General features: G+C 54.4%; 9 protein-coding genes and 1 non-coding gene across 10 annotated transcripts; 7 read left to right on the forward strand and 3 right to left on the reverse strand.

Annotated features, from left to right (window-relative positions):
* The first annotated feature begins 4,361 nt into the window (after positions 1 to 4,361).
* On the forward strand, positions 4,362 to 5,608 carry P884DRAFT_255931 (acyl-CoA N-acyltransferase). The gene has a single exon (XM_069441027.1). It carries the CDS (start codon positions 4,655 to 4,657, stop codon positions 5,525 to 5,527), a length of 873 nt encoding a protein of 290 aa, XP_069299914.1. The 5' UTR covers positions 4,362 to 4,654; the 3' UTR covers positions 5,528 to 5,608.
* P884DRAFT_282958 (40S ribosomal protein uS7) lies at positions 5,609 to 6,894 on the reverse strand. The gene is made up of 4 exons (XM_069443627.1): positions 6,705 to 6,894; positions 6,559 to 6,604; positions 6,270 to 6,453; positions 5,609 to 6,210 (listed from the first exon to the last, which is right to left on the reverse strand). The coding sequence occupies exons 1-4, from the start codon at positions 6,793 to 6,795 to the stop codon at positions 5,893 to 5,895; spliced, it is 639 nt and encodes a 212-aa protein (XP_069299915.1). The 5' UTR covers positions 6,796 to 6,894; the 3' UTR covers positions 5,609 to 5,892.
* A 188-nt stretch (positions 6,895 to 7,082) lies between these two features.
* Positions 7,083 to 7,519, forward strand: P884DRAFT_193522 (40S ribosomal protein eS25; the record flags this gene model as incomplete). The annotated part of the gene is made up of 3 exons (XM_069437766.1): positions 7,083 to 7,143; positions 7,223 to 7,432; positions 7,494 to 7,519. 3 exons carry the CDS (start codon positions 7,083 to 7,085, stop codon positions 7,517 to 7,519), a joined length of 297 nt encoding a protein of 98 aa, XP_069299916.1.
* A 2,073-nt stretch (positions 7,520 to 9,592) lies between these two features.
* Positions 9,593 to 10,734, forward strand: P884DRAFT_92764 (putative mitochondrial ADP,ATP carrier protein). The gene is made up of 2 exons (XM_069446180.1): positions 9,593 to 9,997; positions 10,054 to 10,734. Exons 1-2 carry the CDS (start codon positions 9,758 to 9,760, stop codon positions 10,615 to 10,617), a joined length of 804 nt encoding a protein of 267 aa, XP_069299917.1. The 5' UTR covers positions 9,593 to 9,757; the 3' UTR covers positions 10,618 to 10,734.
* A 3,053-nt stretch (positions 10,735 to 13,787) lies between these two features.
* On the forward strand, positions 13,788 to 14,749 carry P884DRAFT_297358 (Cupredoxin; the record flags this gene model as incomplete). The annotated part of the gene is made up of 3 exons (XM_069444509.1): positions 13,788 to 13,836; positions 13,931 to 14,264; positions 14,404 to 14,749. 3 exons carry the CDS (start codon positions 13,788 to 13,790, stop codon positions 14,747 to 14,749), a joined length of 729 nt encoding a protein of 242 aa, XP_069299918.1.
* A 180-nt stretch (positions 14,750 to 14,929) lies between these two features.
* P884DRAFT_237634 (uncharacterized protein) lies at positions 14,930 to 16,358 on the reverse strand. The gene is made up of 2 exons (XM_069440047.1): positions 15,812 to 16,358; positions 14,930 to 15,648 (listed from the first exon to the last, which is right to left on the reverse strand). Exons 1-2 carry the CDS (start codon positions 16,127 to 16,129, stop codon positions 15,151 to 15,153), a joined length of 816 nt encoding a protein of 271 aa, XP_069299919.1. The 5' UTR covers positions 16,130 to 16,358; the 3' UTR covers positions 14,930 to 15,150.
* Positions 16,359 to 16,909: 551 nt separating this feature from the next.
* Positions 16,910 to 19,355, forward strand: P884DRAFT_237637 (uncharacterized protein; the record flags this gene model as incomplete). The annotated part of the gene is made up of 2 exons (XM_069440048.1): positions 16,910 to 17,272; positions 17,324 to 19,355. The coding sequence occupies 2 exons, from the start codon at positions 16,910 to 16,912 to the stop codon at positions 19,226 to 19,228; spliced, it is 2,268 nt and encodes a 755-aa protein (XP_069299920.1). The 3' UTR covers positions 19,229 to 19,355.
* Positions 19,356 to 20,342: 987 nt separating this feature from the next.
* On the reverse strand, positions 20,343 to 21,905 carry P884DRAFT_267424 (uncharacterized protein; the record flags this gene model as incomplete). The annotated part of the gene is made up of 2 exons (XM_069442110.1): positions 20,343 to 21,372; positions 21,427 to 21,905. 2 exons carry the CDS (start codon positions 21,903 to 21,905, stop codon positions 20,343 to 20,345), a joined length of 1,509 nt encoding a protein of 502 aa, XP_069299921.1.
* Positions 21,906 to 22,888: 983 nt separating this feature from the next.
* On the forward strand, positions 22,889 to 22,974 carry P884DRAFT_t32. The gene has a single exon. It is a non-coding gene; the product is annotated as a tRNA-Gly (tRNA).
* A 326-nt stretch (positions 22,975 to 23,300) lies between these two features.
* P884DRAFT_327590 (uncharacterized protein) lies at positions 23,301 to 25,236 on the forward strand. The gene is made up of 3 exons (XM_069445554.1): positions 23,301 to 23,706; positions 23,819 to 24,028; positions 24,096 to 25,236. Exons 1-3 carry the CDS (start codon positions 23,520 to 23,522, stop codon positions 25,205 to 25,207), a joined length of 1,509 nt encoding a protein of 502 aa, XP_069299922.1. The 5' UTR covers positions 23,301 to 23,519; the 3' UTR covers positions 25,208 to 25,236.
* The last annotated feature ends 458 nt before the right edge of the window (positions 25,237 to 25,694 follow it).

Below are 25,694 nucleotides of genomic sequence, written 5' to 3' on the forward strand. Positions count from 1 at the left end.
CGGGTCGGTTAACTCCTTAGGTGTCGGTCGTCTACAATCTATCCTGTCTCTATATAACTATAAAACCCTACTACCTTAAGGCTAGGAGAATCGAAATTGGTAGCGTATACTCCCCTGCTATGTCCTATTCGGTAATACCTATTTCTAGGTCTATAGTGACTAGTTTAGAGTATAGTGTCTGTTTGTCTTTATTATTATTGTGTTCGAGACTGTCCGTGTCGCTATCCCTATCTTTGTAGCTTGTGGCTACTACTTTAACGATGTCTTTGGTTTTGTCGATAACCGTAGTTTCCTTTCCTAGGACTAGTTTCTAATCTTTCTTTGGGCTTCGACATTCCTGCTTATAGTATCCTTTCTTTCTATAGTTATAGTAGGTAGTATTAGACTTATCTTTGGCCGTCTTCTTCTTTTCCTGCTTCTATGTTACGTCTACGTCTATAGCTCTAGGATATATCCCATATAAGGTACTAACATACGCTTGCTTTTTCTTGTTGTTAGCCTTAACTATAGTTCTATTTATTTGACCTTGTTTCTACTATTCCTATATATAGAGCCGATCGTTAATTCTAATAGCCTATACAATATATTCGTCTAGAGTTTCAGGCCGGTCATACTTATATAGCTCGTCTTTGACCTTTTCCTTTAAGCTGTTATAGAATAGTTATATTAATGCCTTGTCGTTAAGCTAAGACTTGAGTATATCCTGTCTAAACTATATAGCGTAGGAGGCTACTAACTTGGACTATCAGAGATTAGCAAGTCTTTCTTACGCGTAAATCTTCTCGTCTTTGTCACTAAAAACCTTCCAAAGCTCTTCTTTAAAACGATCATAGGATCGAAAGACTACCTATATAAAGGCGTCTCGGTTATCCTTATCTTCCTCGGTAAGATAGTCGTTCTACGTAGGTTCGAACCATCTAAGTGCCTTGCCCTCTAGTCTTATAGCTACGTAGAAGACTTTGGCTTTATTATCTAGAAACTTGTCGTTATTAAGCCGGAAGTAGGATCGGAGGTTTGTTAAGAACCCTATAAGGTCCTCCTTAGTTCCTCTATACTTGCCAGGTGGTTCGATCTTGATACAGCTTGCTTTAGCAGTCTCGAGCGCCTTGATTTTGGCGTAGGCCTCGTTAACTAGCTTCTATAAGTGCTTTTTACCGTTCTCAAGTTCCTTGATTCGAGCTTAAGCAGCCTTATCCCTCTGGTCCAACTCCTAGATTCGCTACTAGAGCTGACTAAGCTAGGCGAGCAGTTGTTCGGCCGTGACGTTAGTAGCTATATCGATATCAAGGTCGAAGTCACCTCCGTTCTGAACCATAATAGAACAAAGGGAGTAATAGTAACGTATGACAAACCTAACTTAGACTTCTTCTAAAAGGGTTCAGACGAAGGTAGGTTAAGCGGAATAAACGTATAGGTCGTCTAAGGGATTCGGTGAAGCCAAAGGGTTTATAATAACAGAGTTATCTCTTATAATAGTGCGATGCTATTAGGAGTACTGTAATTGTAAGGGCGGTTGCTATTACTAGTGAACTTCTAGAGTCTACTATAACGAGTGACTATCTACATGTATATATAATCCTGGGATTACCCTCTACCTAGTGATCCTTTGCTGTCTGGATCACGGCTATGGTAGTGATCCTATAGTGTATAGATCACTTTGCCAAGTGTGATCCTTTCCTAATTGGTCCGTTCGTGCCTGCTGTCCTATTGGCCTGTCGGGGAAGGCGGCTCAGGCGGCGTCCCGTATGTATATTTCCGTGACATCAAGTCTAACCTATTATATCTATCTATAGCTATAACGATTAGGCCTATTAAGGACTACCTTACCTATACCTACTAAGAATGCTATAGTAATAAGGAAATACTTATCTATACCTACTACTAGATCTACTATTTCTACTAGAAAGCTAGTAATAACTTATATAAGGCTAATATAGCTATATATAGCCTTAAGAAAAAGCTAGAGAATATATATAAGGCTTACTATATTACTAATATAATACCTACTAATATACTAAAGCCTAAGGAACTACTAATAGCCTATATCTATATATTAAAGAAAGATAGTAATACCTTAGTTAACGGTTACCTATTTAAACTTAGCTACCTTTACTATAGCTTAACTAGTTATTAGGGCCTATACTCTATACCTATAAATATCATTATAGCCTATAATACTACTAAAGATAACAAGACTAATAAGGACTTTACCAAATACTAATACCTAGCTACCAAGGCCGACCTTCTTAATATAAATCAGACTATAGTCTAGAGGTAGGATAAGGCTATTAGCAACATTAAAAAGAACCTTAACTAAGTTAAGGAGGAGCTTAGGCAACTAAAGGAGGCTTCTATAATTATAAATAATAACTATATAACTACCCTTAACTAGAGGAAGGAAGCAGATAAGAAGATATAATAGCTAGAAGAAACGATCACCTAGCTTACCAAGCATACTATAGTAATTACCATACTATAAAAGGCTTCTAGGAGCTAGGAGCCTATAGCTTGCCTACCTCTACCAGCTACCACTAGATACGGTACTCCTCTAAGCTCAATTACCAGGCTAGTAGCGTACCTACCGCCGCCTATAGCCACTAGCTAGAAACGCCCGCGCTCAGACACGCTAGCGTAGGAGAGCCCCTCGCGTAAGAGGGCCACTAGTACGGTCTACGGTAACTGTACCCCGGTCAGAGACGCCTAGGCTAGGGCTAGAATACTTATACGGCCCCCTTAGGAGCGTCTGTCTATAATGTCGGTATTTATTATAAACTTAGGAACTACTAGGAAGAAGGACTAAGGGACGGACGGATTTGATAATAGGGAGGATAAATAGGACACTTGCTAAGATTATTACTATAGATAAATGACTAATGTATCTATTAAGTTATAATAGGTCATTATATTTTTCTTTTTGAACCCTGGTACCTATTATAATATATAGTTATCAGTAGGTTAGATCTGATGGACCTACTAATAGGGATAATGAGCTAGGGGTTATAGATATATATTTAGATAGTATCCCTAAGTGCCTCTAGCACTTAGAAGAATTAACGTATCTTATTACCACTTCTGTAGACCCGTACCAGTTGGTCTAGGAGTACCGCCTACGGCGTGAATACCGCTGTGGTGTCATATCTTATAGCTAGTCCGAGCTGTAGTCATTTGTAGCCATTGAGCTATAGTAGTCCGATTGTACTGACCACGCACTTGACGTAGACGCTAGTTTTCGAACGGCTTCAAGTTCGGATGGGAACGACCCGAATACTACTACTAAGGGGCATTTTGCCGCTATCATGGTCAGATCCGCGTCCTTTCCTAGAGCGGCAGAGCTCCTTTCACCTTCGCTGCCGCGTGATAATGAGACGGGACCTGGATGTCGCCCGCCGACCTTCATCGGAAACATTGTTTAGCGACACCACGTACTTGCGCGGAGATGGTAGATTGAAGATGCGAGAACACAAGTTGCGGAAGAAATGGCACAAACCGGTGCTGTTCAGACGAGGTTGATCGGGTGGAAGGAAAACGGGGCGTTAGATTCAAGTTCGCTGTAGTAATTACTAAATGCCGAACCATTCCTCTGGAAGAACAGACAACTCCCGAGGATGACTAATCACTGGCTATATTCTCTGTGAAATTGATCTGAAAACAGGTCGATGAAGAGGGGGAGTGTGGCCGATGTCGATGGTATTTGTAGCTGATCAGTCTTTGATTAATTGAATGGAAGGTAATGAAGAAAGAGTTGGACAACAGGAGAGAAAGGGACAAGTAATATGCTTAGAACAGTGTAGCATTCCTCGGCCTTAAACAAGCCACAGCTTTCTACGTCATCTGCTGGACTAGGCACGTGTGACTTTGATCCAACCTGTGCTTACCTTAGGTAGTTATTGCGCCATGACTGTATGAAAGATGGCTCTTGCCTTGTGCTTCTGCTTGACAGTCATGCGGCCTATATTTTTAAATGCTTCATCCCCCATTGGTTGTGCTCATGGACAGAAATCCAAGTGGCAGGAACGGGAGCCGTGCTCGACCGACCGGTTACAGCCCATCAGAGCCGTAACCACATAACTAGGGCTGATGTCTCCTTGAGCAAGAATATTTCTCGTCTAATACCCGATTGTTCTTAACAGAGTATCAAACATGCAACGATGGTTCAATCGGGAACTGCTGAAATATGGACGGTAAGGTTTTGGTAAGGCTGAAAGTGGCAACGGAGTCTTGTCCGTCCCAAACCTTGAGAAGCTCGGAGGGAAAGACCGGGAATCGGTCACCCCACCCAACCTTGCCGATAGATGCCCCGCAATTTACTCCCGCCAAGGTGCCCCGCGATCGGCAATATCACCGTGCCCGAGCCGGTCGGAGAGCACGGAGGTGGAAGCCGGCGGCGACATGGCTGTGGTAGCTTTGTCGGCTGTATTCCCTCATTTTCCTGCATTGTGGAACGCTTGATTTAGCCGACCGAACTTTTGGTTTTATTTGTGGAGACGGCTGCTGTTACGAAAACCACGGAAGCATCGCTGAGTTCCCAGAGCAAGAGAAATTTCCACAACGAAGGCAGGTCCGAATTGAAATCGCCCAGGCCGCTTGGTTCGCAAGTCCGAACTTGCACCCCCCCAATAATTCAACTCTAAGAGCTGAAGAAAGGACAACGATAATGGGCACGCCATTTATCTCGCTCCTCGAGCCGACGCCTCTCGCGTGGGAGCGCGCTCTCCCGCCGGAAGAGCAGCCAAATGCGGCCTCGATCCCGCGCACCTTTCTCGACGCCATGACGGTCCGATCACAAGTCTTCGTCCAGGAGCAAAACATCCCGCAGTCCAACGAGTTTGACTCCGATGACCCGCGGTGTGCCCACTGGGTCATTTATGCGTCGGTGAACAAGACCATCACCCCGGCCGTCACCGACCCGTCGACGGGCGAGGTCGTCCGCCCGCGCCAGAGCGAGACCCAGTCCGTGCCGATCGGCACCGTGCGCCTGGTGCCCTTCCCGCACCCGCACCATCCGCTCAACGGGGGCGTCTACGTCGACGGCGAGCTGGTCGACATCAACAACGCCGCCCCGGAAGAAGGGAAAGACGGCTCGGCAGCAGCCACGCCCGTCGAGGCCGGCTCCGCGACTGCTCCTGCCACCAAACCGACATTTGCCCCCGACCGCTCTACAACCTTCCACGACGGCGTCGAGCCCTACGTCAAGCTCGGCCGGCTCGCGGTGATCAAAGAATTTCGTGGCCGCGGCATCGCCCAGCAGCTGGTGCACACGGCCATCGACTGGATCCGGACGCATCCGTCCTACTTCGACCCTAGCCCGGCCGAGCACGGGTTCGAACACCTGGGTATGGAGCGCGGCGGGGCGCTGCCGCGCTGGAACGGACTGATCTGTTGCCACGCGCAGGAGGGCGCCGTCAAGGTGTGGGAGAAATGCGGGTTCCAGGTGGACGAGGGGATGGGGAGGTGGTTTGAGGAGGGGATCCCGCACGTAGGAATGTTTCTAAGGGTGAAGGTTGAGCCAGAGGTAAAGGGGATTTGAAGGAAACGCGGCCGGGAATTCCACCTGTTTCGTGCATCTTCCCCTCGTTCTTACATAGACTTTTGATGGTTTGTCATGGAAGGCTGGAGTTATTGATACCAGGGTTCCTCTGTCACTGTTTTGAGCATACCAGATAAGAGAGACCAGAAACGCCACGCGACGAGCATAGCACAGTACCGCACCGCAAGACGCCAATCTTGTCAGAGGATCACCATTTGCTCCCTTTTCTGCGAGAGCCCTATTTGTGCCTGTGTGACAAGAATGCCATGCATCCACCAGACCGTAACGCGCAAAAGCAGCCCTGCATAAAAAGCCGTAAAATCCGTCCCGTCCCGGTCCAATATGCCTTCCAACCAAGCAGCCGTTTACCGGTTGCTCTTGGCCACACGCTCCAACTCGTCCTTCTTCTTGATGGCGTACGAGTTGCTGCTGCCCTTGGCAGCGTTGATCAGCTCCTCAGCAAGGCACTCGGCAATCGACTTGACGTTGCGGAAGGAGGCCTCGCGGGCACCGGTTGTGAGGAGGGCAATGGCCTGGTTGACGCGACGCAGAGGAGAGACATCGACGGCCTGTCTCCGGACGGTACCAGCAGAGCCGATACGGGTGCTGTCTTCGCGGGGGCCGCAGTTGACAATGGCATCAACGGCGACTTGGATGGGGTTCTGGTCGGTCATGAGGTGGATCTAAGATCCAGTCAGTTACCTGCCTGAAGTTTTTGGGAGAAGCTTCCCCGAGTCCTTACGATCTCGAAGGCGTGCGCGACGATGCGAACGGCCATCAGCTTCTTGCCGTTGTTGCGGCCGTGCATCATCAGAGAGTTGGTGAGGCGCTCAATGATGGGGCAGTTGGCCTTGCGGAACCGCTTGGTGGCATAGCGACCAGCGGAGTGAGGGATGTAGACCGGAGAGCGGATCTGGATGTAGTCGCTGCAGAGGTGCCCGTTAGCCTCCGATCCCAACACAAAAACATTCCGTATGTCCACTCCGATCCTCAGCAGCCCATGTCGTCGCAAAGTCCAGGTGTTGTCTTACGTCAGGGAGATGTCCCGGATCTCAACATCCTCGTAACTCCAGCGGTCTGCAATTGGTACCAAGTCAGCGTTTGAGTCCCGGCCATGGGTTTTGCCGCCGATGCATCGATTTGCGATCGAACGTGGGCAATGCGATGGCTGACGTACTGAACAGCTTGACGCTGCCAACCTCGGCCAGGACCTCCTTGGGGAGGACGTCGTAGCTGGAGGTGGCCACTTCGACTTCGCCTTCAGACATGTTTGCGGTGGTCGGCTGGCTGAAAAGCTGAAGGTGGTGATGGATTGGAAGTTTGGCGTGCAGGACGACGACACAGAAGGCTTGAGCGTGTGGTCGTGAATTTTTTGGTGGCCCCGCTGGGAGTGGTCTGGGCGGGAGCGCAGCCACTCAGAGCGCCCCATTTTATTAGGGCTCGGTTAACCTAAGCTTTGGCATCTGGCAGCGCGGCCTCTCAGAAAAAAACTCCCCGCCTTTTGCGCCTCGACCCCCGACTCCAACCTTCATCAACCACCAGAACACCCATCAAAATGGCTCCCGCGGCGGCAGCTGGTGCGAAGAAGCAGAAGAAGAAGTGGTCCAAGGGGAAGGGTAAGCGCTTTTCTCCGCCGGCGCATTTTCGATATGTTGGCCTGAGTGTCCGTTGCTAACGCGGTCTGCCTCTGAACAGTCAAGGACAAGGCCCAACACGCCGTCATCCTCGACAAGGCCACTTCCGACAAGCTCTACAAGGATGTGCAGTCGTACCGTCTGGTGACGGTTGCTACGCTCGTCGACAGGCTCAAGATCAACGGTTCGCTCGCCCGGAAGTGCCTCAAGGACCTCGAGGAGAAGGGCCAGATCAAGCAAGTGGTGGGACACAGCAAGATGAAGATCTACAGTACGTGACGGACGACTTGAAAAAACGTACATTTCCGCAGAAGCTGACAGGATACTTGCAGCTCGTGCCGTTGGCGCTGCCGAGTAAACTCCCACATATCATATCGGCGGACCTGACAGGCGGAATGCAACTTCGTTAACGGCGGTTCGCTTGAGGTTACGGTTTTTCGGACACGGCTACGTCTCTGGGATTGGGTTTCATTTGCAGCTCGGTCGGTGTAGCATAGGGATCGGAAGTGCTCCAGATCCTTAGACTGGAATTGCATCAAGATACGAACAACGCCGCCGCTCCGCCCTGTCAGGGTCGGGGTATGATCAAGCAAACGACCATGCCAAATGACGCTGTGAGAGCCATTGGACATCGGCGTGTGTCCCTCGAAGGGAAATAGACGGGCACATCAGTGTAGCGAATTGATGATACCCGTCTAAGACTTGCTTGCCCGGTCGTTACAGTGTTGGTTGATTGCTCCCATAGTAGCAGATTGAATCATCGTGACCTACCTGGTCCCCTATGAAGAAATCTATTGACACATGGCGACAGTGTTGCTCTTGCACAAGGCGAGGAACACTTGAGCATGAGGCACCGGTCGTTAACCTCGACTACCATATCCAGCTTTGCAACCAAGCGAGTTCTCCAAGTTGCCAACGATTAAATGCGTGCACGTATCATGAGCACCTCACTGGAACCATTCAGGATCCAAGAGTTTGCGAGACTCGCCGCCTCTCATGGTAGTGTGTTGCTGTCACTTGCCACGCGCAAAAAGGAGAACGACCCGCTGTGCCGAAATTGGGCAAATCGGAACAGGGGCAAGCGTCGCTCTACGTCAAATCTCCAATACGTGTACATCGGCCTCCCCTATCAAGCAGACGGTGGCCGGTGGGCCTTGTTGTTTGATGACTTCAGGTTCTGAAAACGTGAAAAAAAATGTTTTCCATCCTGTCCTAATTGGCACATTGTCATTGGCTGCTAAACCCTCTCGTTAGCCTCGTGGAACCTTTGCGCCGAGGAACATTCAGGGTCGTGTCAAAAGGATAATTGAAAGTTTTACGCTGGCTTCAGGCGTAGATTACGATAAGCAACCGGGCTCAACTTAACGTTAATATAATTGTAGTCAAACAAAAAAATCCAAGACTTTGCCCAAAGCGACTTCTTTGTGATAAACTTTGTATCAGGCACGCAGCATAGTAGTTAGGTCTGGTCTTTGACACAGCGGGAATTCCAGAACCCGCCTTGACTCGTGAAAGACGAACTCCCATTTGGCCGTCCTCAACTTGGCGTGGGCAAGGAAAAGATGGGGTCCTCGGGCTTTGCCGGCATTGCGAATTTCTTAGCGCCACCGGCAAGGCTGCAAAAGCGAGCATGCTGCCCTGCCGTTGCCATGCAGTGCAGTGGGTGTTTGGAGTGGCCCGTGCGCCTAGCGGGACCAGGGGACGGAAAGATTCGCAGCTCAAAAGCTGGTCGCTTCCGAGCCTGTTTGCGAATTTTTTTCCCTCTTCCCCAAACTCCCCAGGTTCGCAGAATTTATATTCGCGCGACATCCTGCAACCTTCATTTTCCTCGACTCTCATCGTAGAGCTTGGATTCCCCTCTCCGCTCCATTCTTTTCGCTTTGGAGTCATCTTTGATCAAACGGACAAGATGTCGAACAAGCAGGAGACCAAGATCCTGGGCATGCCGGTAAGTCGTTGCCTTCCGCCCGCACATTATCCTCGCCATTGCAATCATCGTATCCCTCTGTCATCGCTGCTCGTCATTTGGATCGCAATAGTCAATTGAACGCGAAGGCTGGGTTCAACGGATTTTGCGACAACTGTCGAGTGCGCGGGTGCACCCATTTGCCCTCTCCGTCTCATGGAGCGGGATTTCCCCATCACCAACAGATAAAGTCTCGGCGTGAATAATCGCTAACACGTTGTTTTAACAGCCCTTCGTGGTCGACTTCCTGAGTATGTGAATTCGAACTTTTTTGAACACAGTTCATCTGCTGGACATATCTGGCCGAGGCTGGCGCAGGCTTTCTGTGCCGCAGTTGGTTCGACCACGAAATATGATGCTGACATCGCAAACAGTGGGTGGTGTCTCCGCCGCCGTCTCGAAGACCGCCGCTGCCCCTATTGAGCGTATCAAGCTCCTCGTCCAGAACCAGGTATGTGTTATCATCGTTATCTGATATGCCTTGCCCTCTGGATCTCGGATGCGGTGAAGCGCGATTTGTGGCTCTAGCGCCGATCCAACATGCCGGTGTCACGTGGGATTCACGTCACTGGGCCAAGGCATCGCAACTACGACTCCGATCGGACGTTGCTAATGTTCGCGTAGGATGAGATGATCAAGGCTGGCCGCCTCGACCGCCGCTACAATGGCATCATCGACTGCTTCCGCCGTACCACCGCCGATGAGGGTCTCATGGCTCTGTGGCGTGGCAACACTGCCAACGTCATCCGTTACTTCCCTACCCAGGCTCTGAACTTCGCCTTCCGTGACAAGTTCAAGGCCATGTTCGGCTACAAGAAGGACAAGGATGGCTACGCCAAGTGGATGGCTGGTAACCTGGCCTCCGGTGGTGTAAGTTTTCTTCCCGTCATGTTCTCGCGTTGAGCACCGTGCCTAATCATACCCAGGCTGCCGGTGCCACTTCCCTCCTCTTCGTCTACTCGCTCGACTATGCCCGTACCCGTCTTGCGAACGACGCCAAGTCCGCCAAGGGTGGCGGTGCCCGCCAGTTCAACGGTCTTATCGACGTCTACCGCAAGACCCTGGCCAGCGACGGTATTGCCGGTCTGTACCGTGGCTTCGGTCCCTCCGTCGCCGGTATCGTCGTCTACCGTGGTCTGTACTTCGGCATGTACGACTCCATCAAGCCCGTCGTCCTTGTCGGCCCTCTCGCCAACAACTTCCTCGCCTCCTTCCTGCTCGGCTGGTGCGTCACCACTGGTGCCGGTATCGCCTCGTACCCTCTTGATACCGTCCGTCGTCGCATGATGATGACCTCTGGTGAGGCCGTCAAGTACAAGAGCTCGATCGATGCTTTCCGTCAGATCATCGCCAAGGAGGGTGTCAAGTCTCTCTTCAAGGGCGCTGGTGCCAACATCCTCCGTGGTGTCGCTGGTGCTGGTGTGCTGTCTATCTATGACCAGCTCCAGATCCTCCTCTTCGGCAAGGCCTTCAAGGGCGGCTCTGGCTAAATTGCCCTAACCACTGTACAACATTCTAGTTGATGGAGACAGTTTGGGGCTCATCCAGATCGGAGCAGCTGGCTCGGCTGGAGGGGACGTGGGGACGTGGGCTGCGTTGATCTGGGGGCCGGGGATCCTTCGTGGCAGGCAGCACATGCTTCTCGACGATGGGTATGCGGGGCGCAAAAACTGGGCATGTCTGGCGTTACTGGGACGCGGATGGGCCGGTCACCCGCTGTAATTTATACTCTTTGAGCCGTTCCCGGTGTATTCTTGACTACCGTCGTGCGTGGGGTTGCTGTTTGCTTCGCGTGGGTGTTTCCTTTTGTTGCATGCAACTCATAGATCCCATAGTTCTGGCCAATTGGACGGTGATTTCCCAATACTATCCCACATGGTATGGTGTCGATTGATCTTGATGGTAAACTGATACCAGCGATTATCGCAATTACGCGGGACCGCGACGTATGTGTTACGTAATTCAATCAACCGCGTCGCGTCTGCTAGTGTAAGGATGCGCGCACCCGACTTACCAAAAAGGTATCTTAGATACCTGTACCCAGAACAGCCCGTACACTAGAAGGACCAATTCTAATTGTCAATTGTTAGAGGCAACTGTTGCACAGCGAATATACCACACCCTTTACCTGGACACATCACTCAACCTGAAATGCCACCTCGGGCATCAGCGACCCGATCCGCCACTGGTGGCCGCGGGAGAGGCACAACGGGCGCAAGTCGGGGAGCCACTGCAGCAGCCGCTTCGGGGCCAGTCAGAAGCGCTGCTGCTGGGTCGCGGGGAAGGGGGAACGAGAGCGGCAAGCCGCGCGGAAGGAAACGCCGGCTACCGCAGCGTGAGCAGGAACAGGAGGAAGAGGATGAGGCTTTTGCGCTCGAAGAAGGTGACGACGTCAGGGGTGGCGGCGGCGGCGGCGGCAGCGGCGATGAGGATCACGACATGGGAGAGGCGGATGAAGAGGGAGGAGAAGGGGGCGAGGACAACGACGACAACGACGACGACGACGACGACGACGACGACGACGACGAGGAGAGAGAGAGGATTCCGCCCGAGTTGTTGACGCGCATCTTGCACGGTTTCTTTGGGCGGGAGGAGACGAGGATCACGAGGGATGCGAATGCCGCGGTGGCGCGGTACGTGGACGTGTTCGTGAGGGAGGCCATTGCGCGGGCGGCCGTGGAGAGGGAGGGAGGGTTTCTGGAGGTGTGTTTTGCCCACGTGATATTATCCCATCTCTCTGTCCCTCGGGTGTGCATCTATTTCACGTGGTTTTGGCTAACGATCGCGGGCAGGTCGAGGACCTGGAGAAGATTGCACCGCAACTTTTGATGGATCTATGAATGGGGCAAGTCATAGAAACGAGCCGCGTCAAGACACGGAGCCAAAGGGTCTGGCGCAAGGGGCCCAGTTTAATCGCCATCAGCACGGAAGATGTTGTGAGCACCCAGCAAGAGCGGTCATGCGGGTTCCGCTAGTTATCGACTGGTCGGCATGGGTACATGTTCACGTATCATCGATCGCGGATGAGAGTGCTAAGTAGTGATGGGGAAGGCGATGGACTGTCACATCGATGCAGGGCACCACAGCAGCGTGGACTCAGCCAAGACTCCTTCAGGCTGGCCGGGAATTTAAAAAAGGAAGATCTGAAAGAACACGGGCTAAGATGCAAAGGGACGATTCGGCAAAGGCCATACATATATATATCTGACAGCGACCAAAATGACCATACCGGCCCCAATCGAGGGCCGATCCTCACACCAAGACGACGATTTTCATCGTTTTGCAGGCTCACATAACTATCATCTAGGACCTGTTTGTGTAGGGATTACTCTTCTTGGTCATCCCCGTCTCCTTAGTATCCAGTCTCGGTGTCCCGTGGCAGGCTGAAGACGAACGGACGCAATCTTGTTTACCATCAACACAACACGAAAAACAAACGCCTGTACAGATCACACACCTAAACTTGCATGTATTGGATGTCGTTCAGTGTGTGAGGGACAACCAATGAGGAGTTTTCTGTTCTCAAGGCACGAACCGAAGAATCGGCGCCTGTGCTAAGAAATGAGCTAGCTTTTCGAGGCAAAAGTCGATGGGGCTCGCTGAAGAAAGTTCCGACGGCCGGAAAAGGGGCCCAGTGATCCCTAACTAGTGCTCGGTGGCGGGCCCTGAAACCCCAAGACGTTTGACAAGTGTCAGAGGCTGCGGCCGGGGGCTGAAGACCCCTGTCATCCCGCACAGCCCAGACCACTCAGCGGTCCATTCCCCGCGAGAGCGCAGCCTGCAACCGCAACCTTATTTTCGGCTCCCGTATCATCCGGTGAAGCCCACCAATCTGTCAATGCGGCTTCCGTGGGACTTTTCGCCCACCGAGTTCGGGAGTCGAGCCTTGAACGTGGTGAAACTGCAAGCCCTTTGCAATGGTCAAAGTCCACGGTGCTTCGCATTCTGGCTTTTAACTATTTGGTTGATGAATTAACGTCAACGCGCCAGAATTTCGAGCTAGCGATTCACCATTCTTTCTGTCCATGCGCAGGGGCGATGATTTCCCTGTTGTTTATTAGTAACTTTTCGTACAGAGAGAAATGTCAGGGCAGCTACCCGAATGTGTATTTTTGTCGAATTCAGGAGCATGCAGTGTGCCATGGAGGAACGCTTTCGGTAAGGCGGTTTTCTTGGCCTTTGTCATCTTCCTTTTTTTTTTTCTCTAATTGCTGCGTCAGGCCTGTCGAGCGCAATGGAAGATGCACCGTGGGCAAAAACATCGCGATGTTTCACCAGCTTCAAACTTGACCCTGGTCCCCTGCGGGCGGCAAACCCCTTGCGCCTCCACCCTCCTTACGAAGGCTGCCCTGCACCATCGGTCATCCCCTCGCTCTCTGGAAGGGCTGCTCGGAGACAAGTTATAAGTCATGCCGGCCTGATCTCCAGGCCAAGCGATCCCTTCCCTTCTCCTCAAGCCCATAGTAATCAGTCCGAGGTTTCCTCTCGTTTTCTCCCCTTCCTCTTCTCTCGGTGCCCGTCACCATTTCTCGTAATTCTCACTACACAGGCTAGTCCTGTCCTTCTTTCCAAGCGCAAGTCGCTTCTTATCTGTTTCAAGTCACTCTTTGAACGGGCCAGGCGCTCTCTTAAGCAATACACACATCCGCAAGTTATCAAGATGCAGTTCACAGCACTCGCTCTCGCCGCTCTGACGAGCGTGGCATCCGGTTAGTGGTTCCCTGAAGACGGGTCGGCGGAGAAGAAGAGAGAGTGAAAGAGTCAAGAGAAGAATAATGAAAGAAGAATGCTGACAAGCCCCAGCCCAGAAGGTCTGGCCCGTCACGGTGGCGGCCAACGGCAATCTGACTTTTTCACCCGAGAGGCTCGTGGTACCGCCAGGCGACTGGGTGCAATTCCAGTTCCAGGCCGGCAACCACACCGTGACGCAGTCGACATTTGACCAGCCGTGCCAGCCCGTCAGCATGCACAGCAACATCACCGGCATCCACTCGGGCTTCGTCCCCGTGGCCGCGAGCGCTGCCGAGGGCATGTACCCGACGTACAGCATCCAGATCAACGACACCAAGCCGCTGTGGTTGTACTGCGCCCAGGGCAAGCACTGCGAAAACGGCATGGTCATGGTCATCAATGAATCGTGAGTCTTCCTCTTTGTGCTCCTCTCGGCCTGATCGAGACCCCGTTGTGATTACGACAACCGCGACAACAACAACGACAACAACAAGAACGATAACAACCAACACGACATTTCGCTAACGCACCCACCTTCTTCACAGACCCGCCAACGCAACCCGCACCCTCGAGAACTACAAGGCCCTCGCTGCCGGCGCCACCACCGTCGTTCCCGGCGGCTCCGCGGGCGGCGACGGCACCGGCTCCACCGGCGGCTCCGGCTCCGGCTCCGGTTCCGGTTCAGACTCTGGTTCTGGAGCTGGCACCGGCTCCGGCTCCGACTCTGGCACTGGCACTGGCACTGGCACTGGCACTGGCACTGGCTCTGGCTCGGCCTCGGGTACGAGCGCCGTTCCTTCATCGACCGCTATCATCGCCGGTGCCGGCATTCTGTCCGCGCCCAGCATGCTCGCTCTCGCCGCCGCCGGCGCTGTCGCCCTGCTCTTGTAGAGCGGCAGGTCAGTGGGGAGTAGGCATCAGTTTTTCGTTTGGTTCGGGGTTTGCGCTTTTTTTCTTCAGCGGGATATAATGTGCGGTGTTTGAGGACAAGGGCCTTTCGGAGGAGACGGCTATGGTGAACTTGTCTATGGATTCATGATCGCTGTACATGGTACCTGATTTTCCGCCTCAGGGCGTTGTGTTGTTGTCATACATATACTGCATCGGAATATAAAATGCGTGATGTGTCTACACTAGTTATCCGGAAAGAGAACAGCAAACCCTTCCCCTGCCAAGAAGGGGGGGGAAATGAGCCTACTTTTGAAGTGCCCCACTTGCTCAATTACGAGCGTTCCTCTCCTTGCAACATGCCAAGGACCAAGCACGGATGAACTGCTGATTTCTTCTCCCTTCTACTTCCCCGGCACAACCCTCTTCTTCCGCCCCTTGGCGGCCTGGTCGCACAGCTTCCGCCTCGGCTCCGTCTCGGGCCACCCCTCGGGCCGCTTGACGTAGCCGACAAAGTCGTACTTGGGGTGGTTCCGGAAGAAGTTGACCCAATGCGCCAGGTTGTCGTGCACCTTCTTCTCGGCCGCGGCGCGCTCCTGCTTCTTGAGCTCGGCCAGCTCGGCCGCGCTCCAGTGCCGGTCGACGTCCGGGTCGTCGAGAGGCAGGTACATCTCCTCGACGCCGCGCATGTCGGCCGTCCGGTCCTCGGCGAAGCACCCAGTCACGAAGGCCCGCGACGCATCGCACCCAGAAAAGAACCGGTACGATCCGCCCGGCCCGTACGTCCCCGGGTTGGACGACACGTCGTAGATGGTGCCGTTGATGGCGAGGTAGATGGGCTTGGAAGGATCGCTGCCGTCGTAGGCCGCGAGCTCGTCCAGCGTGAGGTAGATGGGGCCGCGCTACACGGGAAGCGGAAGGGGAAGAATTAGCGTGGTTGTACTATCTGAGAAACGGCGAATGGGAGTTGACAAGTAGGAGAATAAAAGAAAAGAAGAAAGGGGGAAAAAAGGAAGGGGAGGGGACAGAAGAAAAAAAAAAAGGGGGGGGGTTGAAGGCGCATACCAACTGCTTCTTCCACCAGTCCACCTTCAGGTATTTGGGCGCATTGGGCAGCCCCAGGGAATATGTCTCGCCGTATGAGATGAGATAGCTCAGGCCGCAGTAGGCGAGGATCAGGAACGTGAGTAGGCGAAAGATGTCGAGGACGGTCGAGCTGTTGGCCTCGTCCTCATCGAGCTTCTCCTGTGCGGATTTCTGCTTTTTCGACACAGCCTGCTGCTGCTTTGGTTTCTCATCGTGTGACTCTGCCGTGTCCGAATCGGGGGTCGTCGTGGCGTTTGGCGCTGGCTTGCGCCGCCGGGCTGACGTCTCGTCGGCCATTTGGGAACTGAGGGGAGTGTCACAAATTGGGCAACTGTAAGATAAAAATAAATGGAAAGTAAAAACAGGCGAAGAATGGGGTAAGAGGGAAAAAGAACTGGAAAAGACAGAACGTCCACGTTTGACGTAGCCTTTGTTGCCAGATCGCCAGCGGATGTTTCGGATAAGCGAGGCTGAGGCGGGACGAAGGCTGGTCTCCTGCTCCGGCGGACTGGCAAGCCGGCGGGCCGCCTCCGTTACCGATTGAGATGGTCGATGGAGATCGCGTGTTCGTTAGTTAGTTACTCAAGGTCAGGCAAGCTGCGAGCCCCACATGCCACTGTGGTCGCCCATAGCAACTCAATCCTGGCCGGGTAAGCGCTCCGTGATTGGTCCGACGGCAATAACCTAGACGAGTCCAGTAAATACTGCAACCCACTCGACCAAATTAAACACTCGCCCGCCAAATCACGCACGTTGTCGCACATCGCAGAGCACCACAACCGGGAAACGGACAGGGGAAAGTCGAACTTCGGATCTCTAAAAACCTTCCTACAGCATTGAGTTTTATCGGCTGCTATATTGGGGCCCGCATCTTTGCGCAACACCTTTCAAGACTCGCTCCGTGTCGACCCGCGCTTAGCATTCGAACGATCGCACCACAAATTGCGAATTGCGCGCCTCTGTCACTAACCCAGCAGGCCACGCCGCCAGAAACAGACCGCACCCTGCCGTCCCAAAAAAGCAAGAGGGAGACATCTTGCATGAGACCACAATAAGCACGCAGCACTCCGCTCGACGATGTCGGTACCGTCGAGCCCCGCCAGCGGCGCACAGCCGCTGCAACCAGTTTCGCACAACGCGCAGCGCGAGTCAGCATTGTTCAGCTCGGTCCAGCACCACCGCGACCGCCTCGGCGAGACCGTGTCGACCCGCGACAGCTCCGTGCACGAGAAAATCAATCAATTCAACTCCCTCGCCATGCAATCCAAAGCCCTCGAGCGCAAGACCGCCGACGCCGCCCTCAAACGCGCCATGATCGGGCGGGAGGAGGCAGAGGCGGAAGTGCGTCGCTGTCGCGAGGAGGTGAAGACGTTGAAAAAGCAGCTGGAGGGGAGCAAGGACAGGGAGAGGAGAGTTAGCGAGAGATTGGAGGCTGTGATGGTGGGTTAACCCCGCGCTCGCTTGCCCGGCGCCTCGGCTGACCACAACCAGGAAAATCATGCACGGTCAAAGGAAACACAGGCGCATACCCAGCAGGTGTGGGAGAAAGAGATTCGCCGCGCCCGGAAAGAGACCTTCAAGGTGCAGAGCTCGCTCGTCAAGGCCCAAGAAGAACTCAAGTCCTGCCGGGCCGCCCGGAGAGCCGCCGAGGAGGAACTCCAAGCGGAGCGAGAACGGAGCAAGGCGCGGGAGCAGGAGGCTTTCGACGCACAAAACAGGCTGGCGGGGCTACAGGAACAGCTGGATCAAGCTCTGGGGAAGATCAAGATGCTGGAGCAGGAGCTGGACGCCGTCAAGACCCTGGCCAAGAACGAAGCGGAGGCTAAGCGACTCGCCCCTGACGACGACGATGGGAGTAACTCGGAAGGCCCGCGAAAACGCGCCAGGCGATCTTCGGTCTCGGCCCTTTATAACGGGGACCCGGATGTTGAGAGAATTACGATGCTGTGGGAGTGGGAGAAGCAGCGTGCGGACCGGGCGCTGGAGCAGGTCGAATTCCTCGAGGCGGAGTGCCAGCTCAAGCTATGTGCTGCAGGACAGGAGCTGCGGAGCAGGTCGCGCCAACGGTCGAGCCCTCGCAAGCGAGCCAGCATGTTTTCAGACGCCGGAGACCCGATGATACTTAGCGAGAGTCGCCGGGCCTCTGTCGAAGCCTCAAAGCCGTTGCCCAGACGGTCAAAGACGGACTTGCTGAAGGGCAGCAAGGAACCGAGACGTAGCACCATCTTTCTCCCAGCGGAGGGCATCTTCCGGACCGTGTCGCAGGCCGAGGCCGACGCCATAGCGGCCAAGTCGGCAGGTTCGTCCGGTGTGTCGCCCACCGACCCGGCAACGAGCTTGCCCATCACACCGACCGACAGCGACCCTAATTACCGCCGCACACCGTCGGTCGACCCGCCAGACTTTGCCGTTCTCAACAAGGAGCGCATCTCCCTCTTATCCCTGCTCGAGGCCCCACACAGACAAGAATCCCCCCCAGCCTTCAACATCCCCACGACGCCCGGCCTAGTGCCGGAGGCGCGGCACGAGGAGCCCGCGGAGGAGGAAACCGGAGCAGCAGCGACTAGCAAGCCGACCGAAATAACCCTCCCGCCACGAGGATCCGCCGACTCCCTCGATGCTCCCCTCTCCGAACCGCTACCTAACCGCGACGTCGGAGACGAGTCAACGGCAGCCCCGCACGTCCGGCCGCACACGACAACATCCTACTACCCCACCACCACAACAACGACGACGACGACGACGACGGTGACGACCACCAAGGTGCCCCTCCGCCCGGAGCCCACCGCAGAGGACGGGCCGACCCTGGCACAGCGCCTGCTCAAGGCGATGCGCACCCCGGCCCGCCAGACCGGCGGGGCCTCGGGCGAGGAACGGCTCGACCTGGACCGGCCGAGCTTCGACGTCACCAACCCGGCGTTGACGCCCACCATGACGCGGGAGCAGGCGCTGGCGCAGATAAGGGAGCGGCGGGGCCGGGCGAGGAGCGTCGGGCGCGTGGGCAGCGGAGGCGGCAACGCCACGGGGGGCAGCGGTGGAGCGACGGCTTCTTCGACGTCTTCTTCTTCTTCTTCGTCGTCGTCGTCTTCTTCTGCGGCCACCGGCACGGGCGCGGGTCGGGCGGAGGCGAGCAGGAAGGTGTCGGGCGGTGCCCCCGCTGGCGAGGTCAGGAGGAAGGTGAGCGGACACGACCTGGCCGGCGCGGCGGCCAGGCGGCCGGGGAGCAGCTTCGAGAGGGGCCGGGAGCGGGAGCGGGAGCGGGAGCGGGAGCGGGAGCCTATGAGGAGGGAAGGCAGCGGGTCTGGCGCTGCGACTGGCGGCGGCGGCGGTGGTGCTGGCGGTGGTGCTGGCGCTGTTCGGGGCACCGGGGTGGGGTTGCGGCGTCTGAGGTCGTGAGGAAGTTGTTTGGGCGTGTGGCAGCTCCCTCTGCTCTGCCCTGTGGCTTTGTTGTGTCGTGATGATGTCGGATTAAAAAGGGGGGGTTGATCGCGAGGTTGGATGCGATCGGATATTCTGCTTTTTTGGGGGGGAGAGGGTCGGAGAAGAGGCATGTCGCGTTCTTCCCACTGGAGGTCGCAGAGGCTGGTTGTTTGGTTGGTTGTTTCCTTTTTTTTTTTTTTTTTCTCCTCTGATCACACCTCGAGCCAACGGGGCTCGCTTCCTTTGTCAGGTTGTTTGGACTGGCGCAATCGCTGTTTGGGCCGGGGCATACACACTGGCGTTGGTTGGTCAGGCATAACGGATTCTCTGGGTCGGGAGGGGACTGGAACTGGTTAGGCTCGTCTTTTTTTTTTTTTTTTTTTTTTGTGTGTGTGTGTGTGTGATATCCTTCCTGCATCAGAGAGCGGGGGCGTCATCATCTTGAATTGACTTTTTGAACACTTTGACAAGACCTGTGGGACGGTTGTGAATTGAGTGGCTAATTACACGTGGCGACTGGAGAGAGCATCTGCTGGAAATATAAAATTATAAAATACGGTTCTTGTGGAAGGGGGGGAAACTGTGTGGTCTCAATACCGGGATGATATTGGGTTGTGATGGGAGTAGAAGGTAACTGCTTTCACAAATCGTAAAGCTAGGAATGTGACTCTATGGCAAGGAGGATATGAGCTTTAACAGGTTCTGACCCGAGTATATCAAAGGCTCTTGTCATATTGACAAGGGGTTGCGACGAGCCTGTGACCCAAGGGACTGACTGCACGGCTAACCGTAATTAACTTACAATCAGTTGTTCGAAACGTCAATCTTCTCTTGCATTTCCTTCCATAATTAATGTCCCAGACACAGAACTCATTCTGTTTCTCAGGCTTTTTCTTACGTTGTCATTTTCCATTGGAACTCAAGTCGAGTAGCTAAGGTACAAGCAGCTAACTAACTGCAAAACAACACATTGCTGGTCATGGCTGGTCATGGCTGGTCATGGCTGGTCACGGCTGGTCACGATTCAATCCGATCCACACCTTCCTTCCCGGCTTGGATCCATCGTGCGGTGTCCGCCGCCGCCGGTCCGTCAAGGACCATTCGGCCCACTTCCATGTCCGTTGGATGCTGAGATAGGACCCTTTTGCTTGCTGTCAGCCCCGTTCCCGTTCACGGTGGCGGTAGATGACCTGCGCTTCTTCTGGGCGGCCGAGTCGCGGTTTCTCGCCTCTGCCCTCATCTCCCTGTGCGGATTCTCCGAGGACGTCGGCGACGCAGAGGCGGCCGCCCAGTCATCTTTCACAGCATCGATCAAGGACTTGGGCAAGACCAGCCCTTTTGACAGAGCGCCCTCTTCGGGGCAGGAGGCGTTCACGAACGCAGGCCATACCACGATGCTGCTGAGCTCGGCGGGATTGCCCGCGGAAGGCTGAGTTTTTTTGGGTACTGTCGCCTGGGCAGATGCGGTGCCATTCGCCCGTTGCTGCTTCGCTTTGGGGGACTGCGAGGGGGACGGGACGGTGAAAGGGAGCGGGCTCCATTTGTCCTCCTCCTGCTCGAGGGAGAAGCCAATGGCAAAGTCCGGGCGTATGTGGTTCTTGAGGGTTTGGATGAACCTCCATTTTTCGTAGGCTGTCTCGCAGAGCCTCAGCAGGTCCGCCTCGAACTCTACGACTTTGTCGTTCGGAATCGCAGTGGAGGCGACTTTGGAAATGCCATCGAAGGAATCGTGCACTAGCTGGTCGACCCAACGGTTCATCGAACCGATGCGGGTTTTCGCCGGGTTTTCGGTCCTCAGGAGAACCGATCGCAGATGTGATTCTTGATCGGGGTCTCGTTTTGCAAGGTCTCTCAGGAAACCGTCCATGCCTCGTACCTGCTCGGAAAGGTACGCTGGCTGAAAAACATGCTGGCACAACTCCCGGGCAACTACGGAGAGCATGAGCGCTACTCGCATCCGCCTCGCGAGGTCGGGGCTTGACCGAGGCTTGGGCATGCCGGTCGACTGAGCCTTGGCTTTCTTCCAGAGATCCTCGTCTGTCCCAAGCTGCAGTTCCATCCCAAAGTAAGTCAGGGCCAGCTTTATAGCCTCGGCTCTGATGGTCTCGAGTGCCGCGTATCTGTTTTCCGATTTGTTAGCCTCGCGCTGGGGACAGCACCGCATCGGGACCTACAATTCCTCTTTGTTTTCGGCAACCTCTTTGAGTTCGACGGAATGCCCACGCAGCTCCTCCAGCTCCTCCTCCCTGTCTCTCAACTCAGCCTCTAATTCCTGCTGCTCCTGCCTGTATTTGGCCTCAAGGCCTGCTGCTTTCTCGATACTCTGCCTGAGCTCGGCTTCGATCTTGGCCAGTTTCTTTTCCATGTCCTTTTTCTCCTCTGTAACAGTGTCAAGTTGCTTTTTGGTCTCGAGGCTCTCGGCTTTTGCGGAATCAGCCTCATTCTTCGAGTGTTGAATCAACCCGATGGCCTCAGTGGCTTTCGCAGTAGCTTGCGTTCGGAGCTCTTCGTTTTCTGTTCTGAGCCTGGCAATTTCGTCGATGATGGCGATCAGACCTTCGACTGAAGCCGCACCGAGTCGACTTTTCGCATCCTTCAGGGCAAGGAGACCTTGTTCCATCCGGGCCTTATTCTCAGGTACTGAATTCATCATCGCCGACGGGGTGCCAGCACGGATAATTAGATCGTCTGTGGTTATGATTGTCTGCAGAATCCCGGAGAGACTCGGTTCAGTAAAGAGACTTGGGTTGCCGCCGCTTTGCTGGTGAGAAATGGCAGGATGCTAGCCTTTTATGCACTCCTTCCCTCCCTCCATCTCAACCTCCCCCTCATGCAAGCCGATAATAATTATCTCTAGCAATGTCTAACGTTGCCTTCCGACAATGATTTCGTGATTTCCCGCGGCCGAGGCAACACCCGCCCGGCCCGTCGCGTCGGCCAGTCACGGACAGGCGCAACCTGCATCTGGCCTCAGTGCAGCGATCGGCAGACAGGCGATATGACATGATTGGTGTTGAGCCTCTCGGTTCAAGGCAAGCCGCGCAGAGGTCTCGCACCCCGCGACGAGACGACTCACCGAAAGCAAGGCCGGGCCAGTGAGACTCAAGAGGCATCGGCCATGACTGAATGCGACAGCCGTATCAACCCCTAATTATCTTCTGCTGCCAATGTGGTACTATCGCAACGTATCCGGGTGGGCAGCCCGTTCCGCATTGCTGGGACAATCAACGGCATCCGGAGCCGGGTCCGGGCCGAGGAGCAGGCAGTCTTCCGTTGCCTGACCTGCAAACAGAAACTATTGTGTTAGCGTCACGAGGAGCACTGACAGATTGGGTGAACCACTTCTTCGAGAATGAGGTCGTGATATCTACCTTTGGAAAGGGACTGAGACAGCTCAGCATCGAAGTATCGTACCAAAACCAACAACAACCTTGAAATAAGGAAGTTTTCCAAAGGCAACTACGTTTACTTTTTCTGCCAAGGTTTTACTTTTGCCTTCCAGGAAAGACAGAGGGTACCAGTTTGAAAATCTAGGTCGGTTGGCGAGTGTATTGGTTGTGTGTTGGTCTTCTGAGGATCAACAATTGGCTGCAGATAGGTTGAAACAATGTGACCTTGATACCAATGAGAAAACACGCGCGATTAGTTCAGTGGTTAGAATTCTCGCTTCCCATCTCCTCTTGGATTAGCGAGTGACCCGAGTTCGAATCTCGGATCGCGCATTGCCTTTTCAGATTCCCTTTTTGCCTGTTTGCGCCATCTCTCTTGAACATAGAATTTCGGGGGTACAAGCAAGAGCAGGACGAGAAGTAGATAATTACGGCCTCTGGAAATGGGAATATCCCATGGCCGGGCCTTCAAGGCGCCCCGACCAGCCGTTTCATTTCCTTCTCCTTGTGGGAGGTGTGCGGGGCTGACCAGATGATAACGTTAGTGTAATCCGTATGGCCCCAGCGCCACCAACTTCGTTCGGGTTGCCTGTGCAGGCACGGCTCTGGCAAGGGACTAGTTGACACTCGACAAGGAGCTTGCCTAATCCAGCCACGTGCCAGTCAGCTGGCCGACGATGAACGCGCCTGTCTGGAGGACCGCCGGCGCAGGCTGTTAGGTTAAGGTACCGACTTGGTAACTTGATTATAATCGCAATACTCCTTCCCTCAGGGGAGAAGAGGTGGGAAGTCCGGAAATCACTTAACTACCTCGGGGATCGTGACAGAGCATTTCGCGTAAGGTCTTCTTACCCAGGTGCTTTCACATTGCGGAAGCCATGGCCAGCTCGGCCAACGCGCACGACACGCGCTCGTCCACGCTGAGCGCCGAGGAGCAGACCAACGAGCCGGAATCAAAAAATGCTACTCACCACATCCCCAACATTCTTCCGCATGAGCGCGTGTTTCCAATCCAACTCGGATCTGAGCTGTTTAAGCTTTCCGGTGCCTCAATATCATCTGATGGTGTGTGCTTCGCATCGGCGAGGGGCATTGCCGGGGCGGTCCGGACGATGATCCCCGAGCGATCCCCTTACACAAGAGTTATCGCTGACCCGCCCTTCTGCTCCATCTTTAGCACCCTCTTACTTCTCACAATACTTTAGGTGCCAGATCAAGCAGGCTGAAGAAGCCGGTCAGGATATCAGCTCTGCCATCCGCACGCTCTACATCGACCGCGACCCTGTCACGTTCAGGGACATTGCGCTCCACCTCCAGGGATACCATGTCCAGCCGCGCGATGCGACACACTTTGTGCGCCTGTTTGCTGATGCCCAGTTTTACCACCGTAAGATTCATGACCCCCCTCCTCGTCTGATACACGCAGCAGCCTGATTCTAATCCCCGGCTGTCAGTTCCCAAGCTAGTCTCTCAGCTTTACGAAGAATCAATCTTCACCACCATTGGCGGCGTGCAGTTCCGCATCCCGCGCGACCTCTTTTCCGACCCGGGCAACTCGCCCAACTTCTTCACCCTCGGCTTCGCCGCCTTCTTCTCCCCCCCGGGCGGCGAAGTCTTCCCAGGGCTCGACCGCGAGGGGCTCCTGCGCCCGCCCTCCATCGCACCTCCCTCGGTCGAGGGCCGCAGCCCGGAGATCTTTGCCGAGCTGCTGCACCTGCTGCGCGGCTATCCCATCGAGATCCGGAGCGAGCAACATCGCGCCCAGCTGCTGCGGGACTGCCGCTACTTCAACCTCAAGGGCCTGGAGCAGAAGCTGATCCCGCACGCCGTGTCGTTCAACCTGGCCCGCGGGAGGAGCGAGATTGTGCTGCGGCTGGGCGACATCCTCAAGAGCGGTATCTCGGTCGCCGGCGAACCGACCCCGGCCGATCCGCTCGCCGGCTGGGTCAACTACGCACGGCCCTACGTGGACGAACGGCCCTACGAGCTGGTGCTGGAGATCGGGGGCGAGAGCACGAGGCTCCGCCTGGTGCCCGGTCAGGCGGCGGGATGCGGCGCCGGCAGCGGCACGGTGGTGGAGGCGAAGGCCGAGTTCTTCGGCGAGATGCGTGCCCGCGTGACCAAGCTGCTGGAGGTCATCGCGACCAAGCTGAACCTGCCGTCCGCGGCCCAGCCGGGGCTTCTGACGGCGCCCGGCCGGAGCACCGCCTCGCTTTCCCCCGGAAATACCCCGCCTGGCGAGGACCTTGTCAAGGTCATTCTCGACTCAGACACGAGCGTGGTGTTGGACGGGAAGCCCTGGGCACCGGTCGCCGAGGAGGGAGAAGACTTATCGTGGATGACAGGTAACGCGGACACCGCGCTGATGCCGAGGAAGAGGAGGAGAGTAGATGAGCAAGGCGGAGATGCAGAGGAGTGGATCGTCAAGACGGGGCAGTGGCGACTGAAGATTCAGGGTTCCAGAAATGGCAGGGCCGCTGTCGAGTGTTGCTTCGTGGCTGTGAAGCTGGATGCCTATAGCTCGGAGAGGGCACGGAACGCTCAGAGACCGTTCCTGGGCGGCTAGCAATGTCTGGTCAATTGACCATGATTGACAAAAACAATTCTCAATGTACTCATATGTATGTACATTACGTATTATCACGCATAATACTAGGCAATTATTGTTTGCAAACCTTCGAACATGTGTAGTTATGTGTTTGGGTGAAATGGAGGGTGGAGAGACAAGTAAGTTAGCTTACCCGATCGTCGTCTGGCTCCTGTTGCTTTTGCGATTGATGAGATGGGTTAATATTTCAACTATTTTACAGTAAGTTCGGTTATAACATGATCGACCCATTCCTGGCTGACAAATCACTTGGCCAATCCAGACATGCCCCCCTTCCAAAAAAAAAAAACATGCGAATTGGACCTTTTTCTTGTGTATCAGAGACTATTTTTCTTGCCTCTGTTTGTACTTACTATGGTACATCTAATGTACCTTGGGGCTTTGGATTCTCACTTCGCGGCGGAATTGCATCAGCGTGAGTGTGCTTTGAGGATGCACGGCTCGC

Source organism: Thermothelomyces heterothallicus, assembly GCF_042370625.1.
Source record: "Thermothelomyces heterothallicus CBS 202.75 unplaced genomic scaffold P884_scaffold_4, whole genome shotgun sequence".
NCBI classification, from domain to species: Eukaryota; Fungi; Ascomycota; class Sordariomycetes; order Sordariales; family Chaetomiaceae; genus Thermothelomyces; species Thermothelomyces heterothallicus.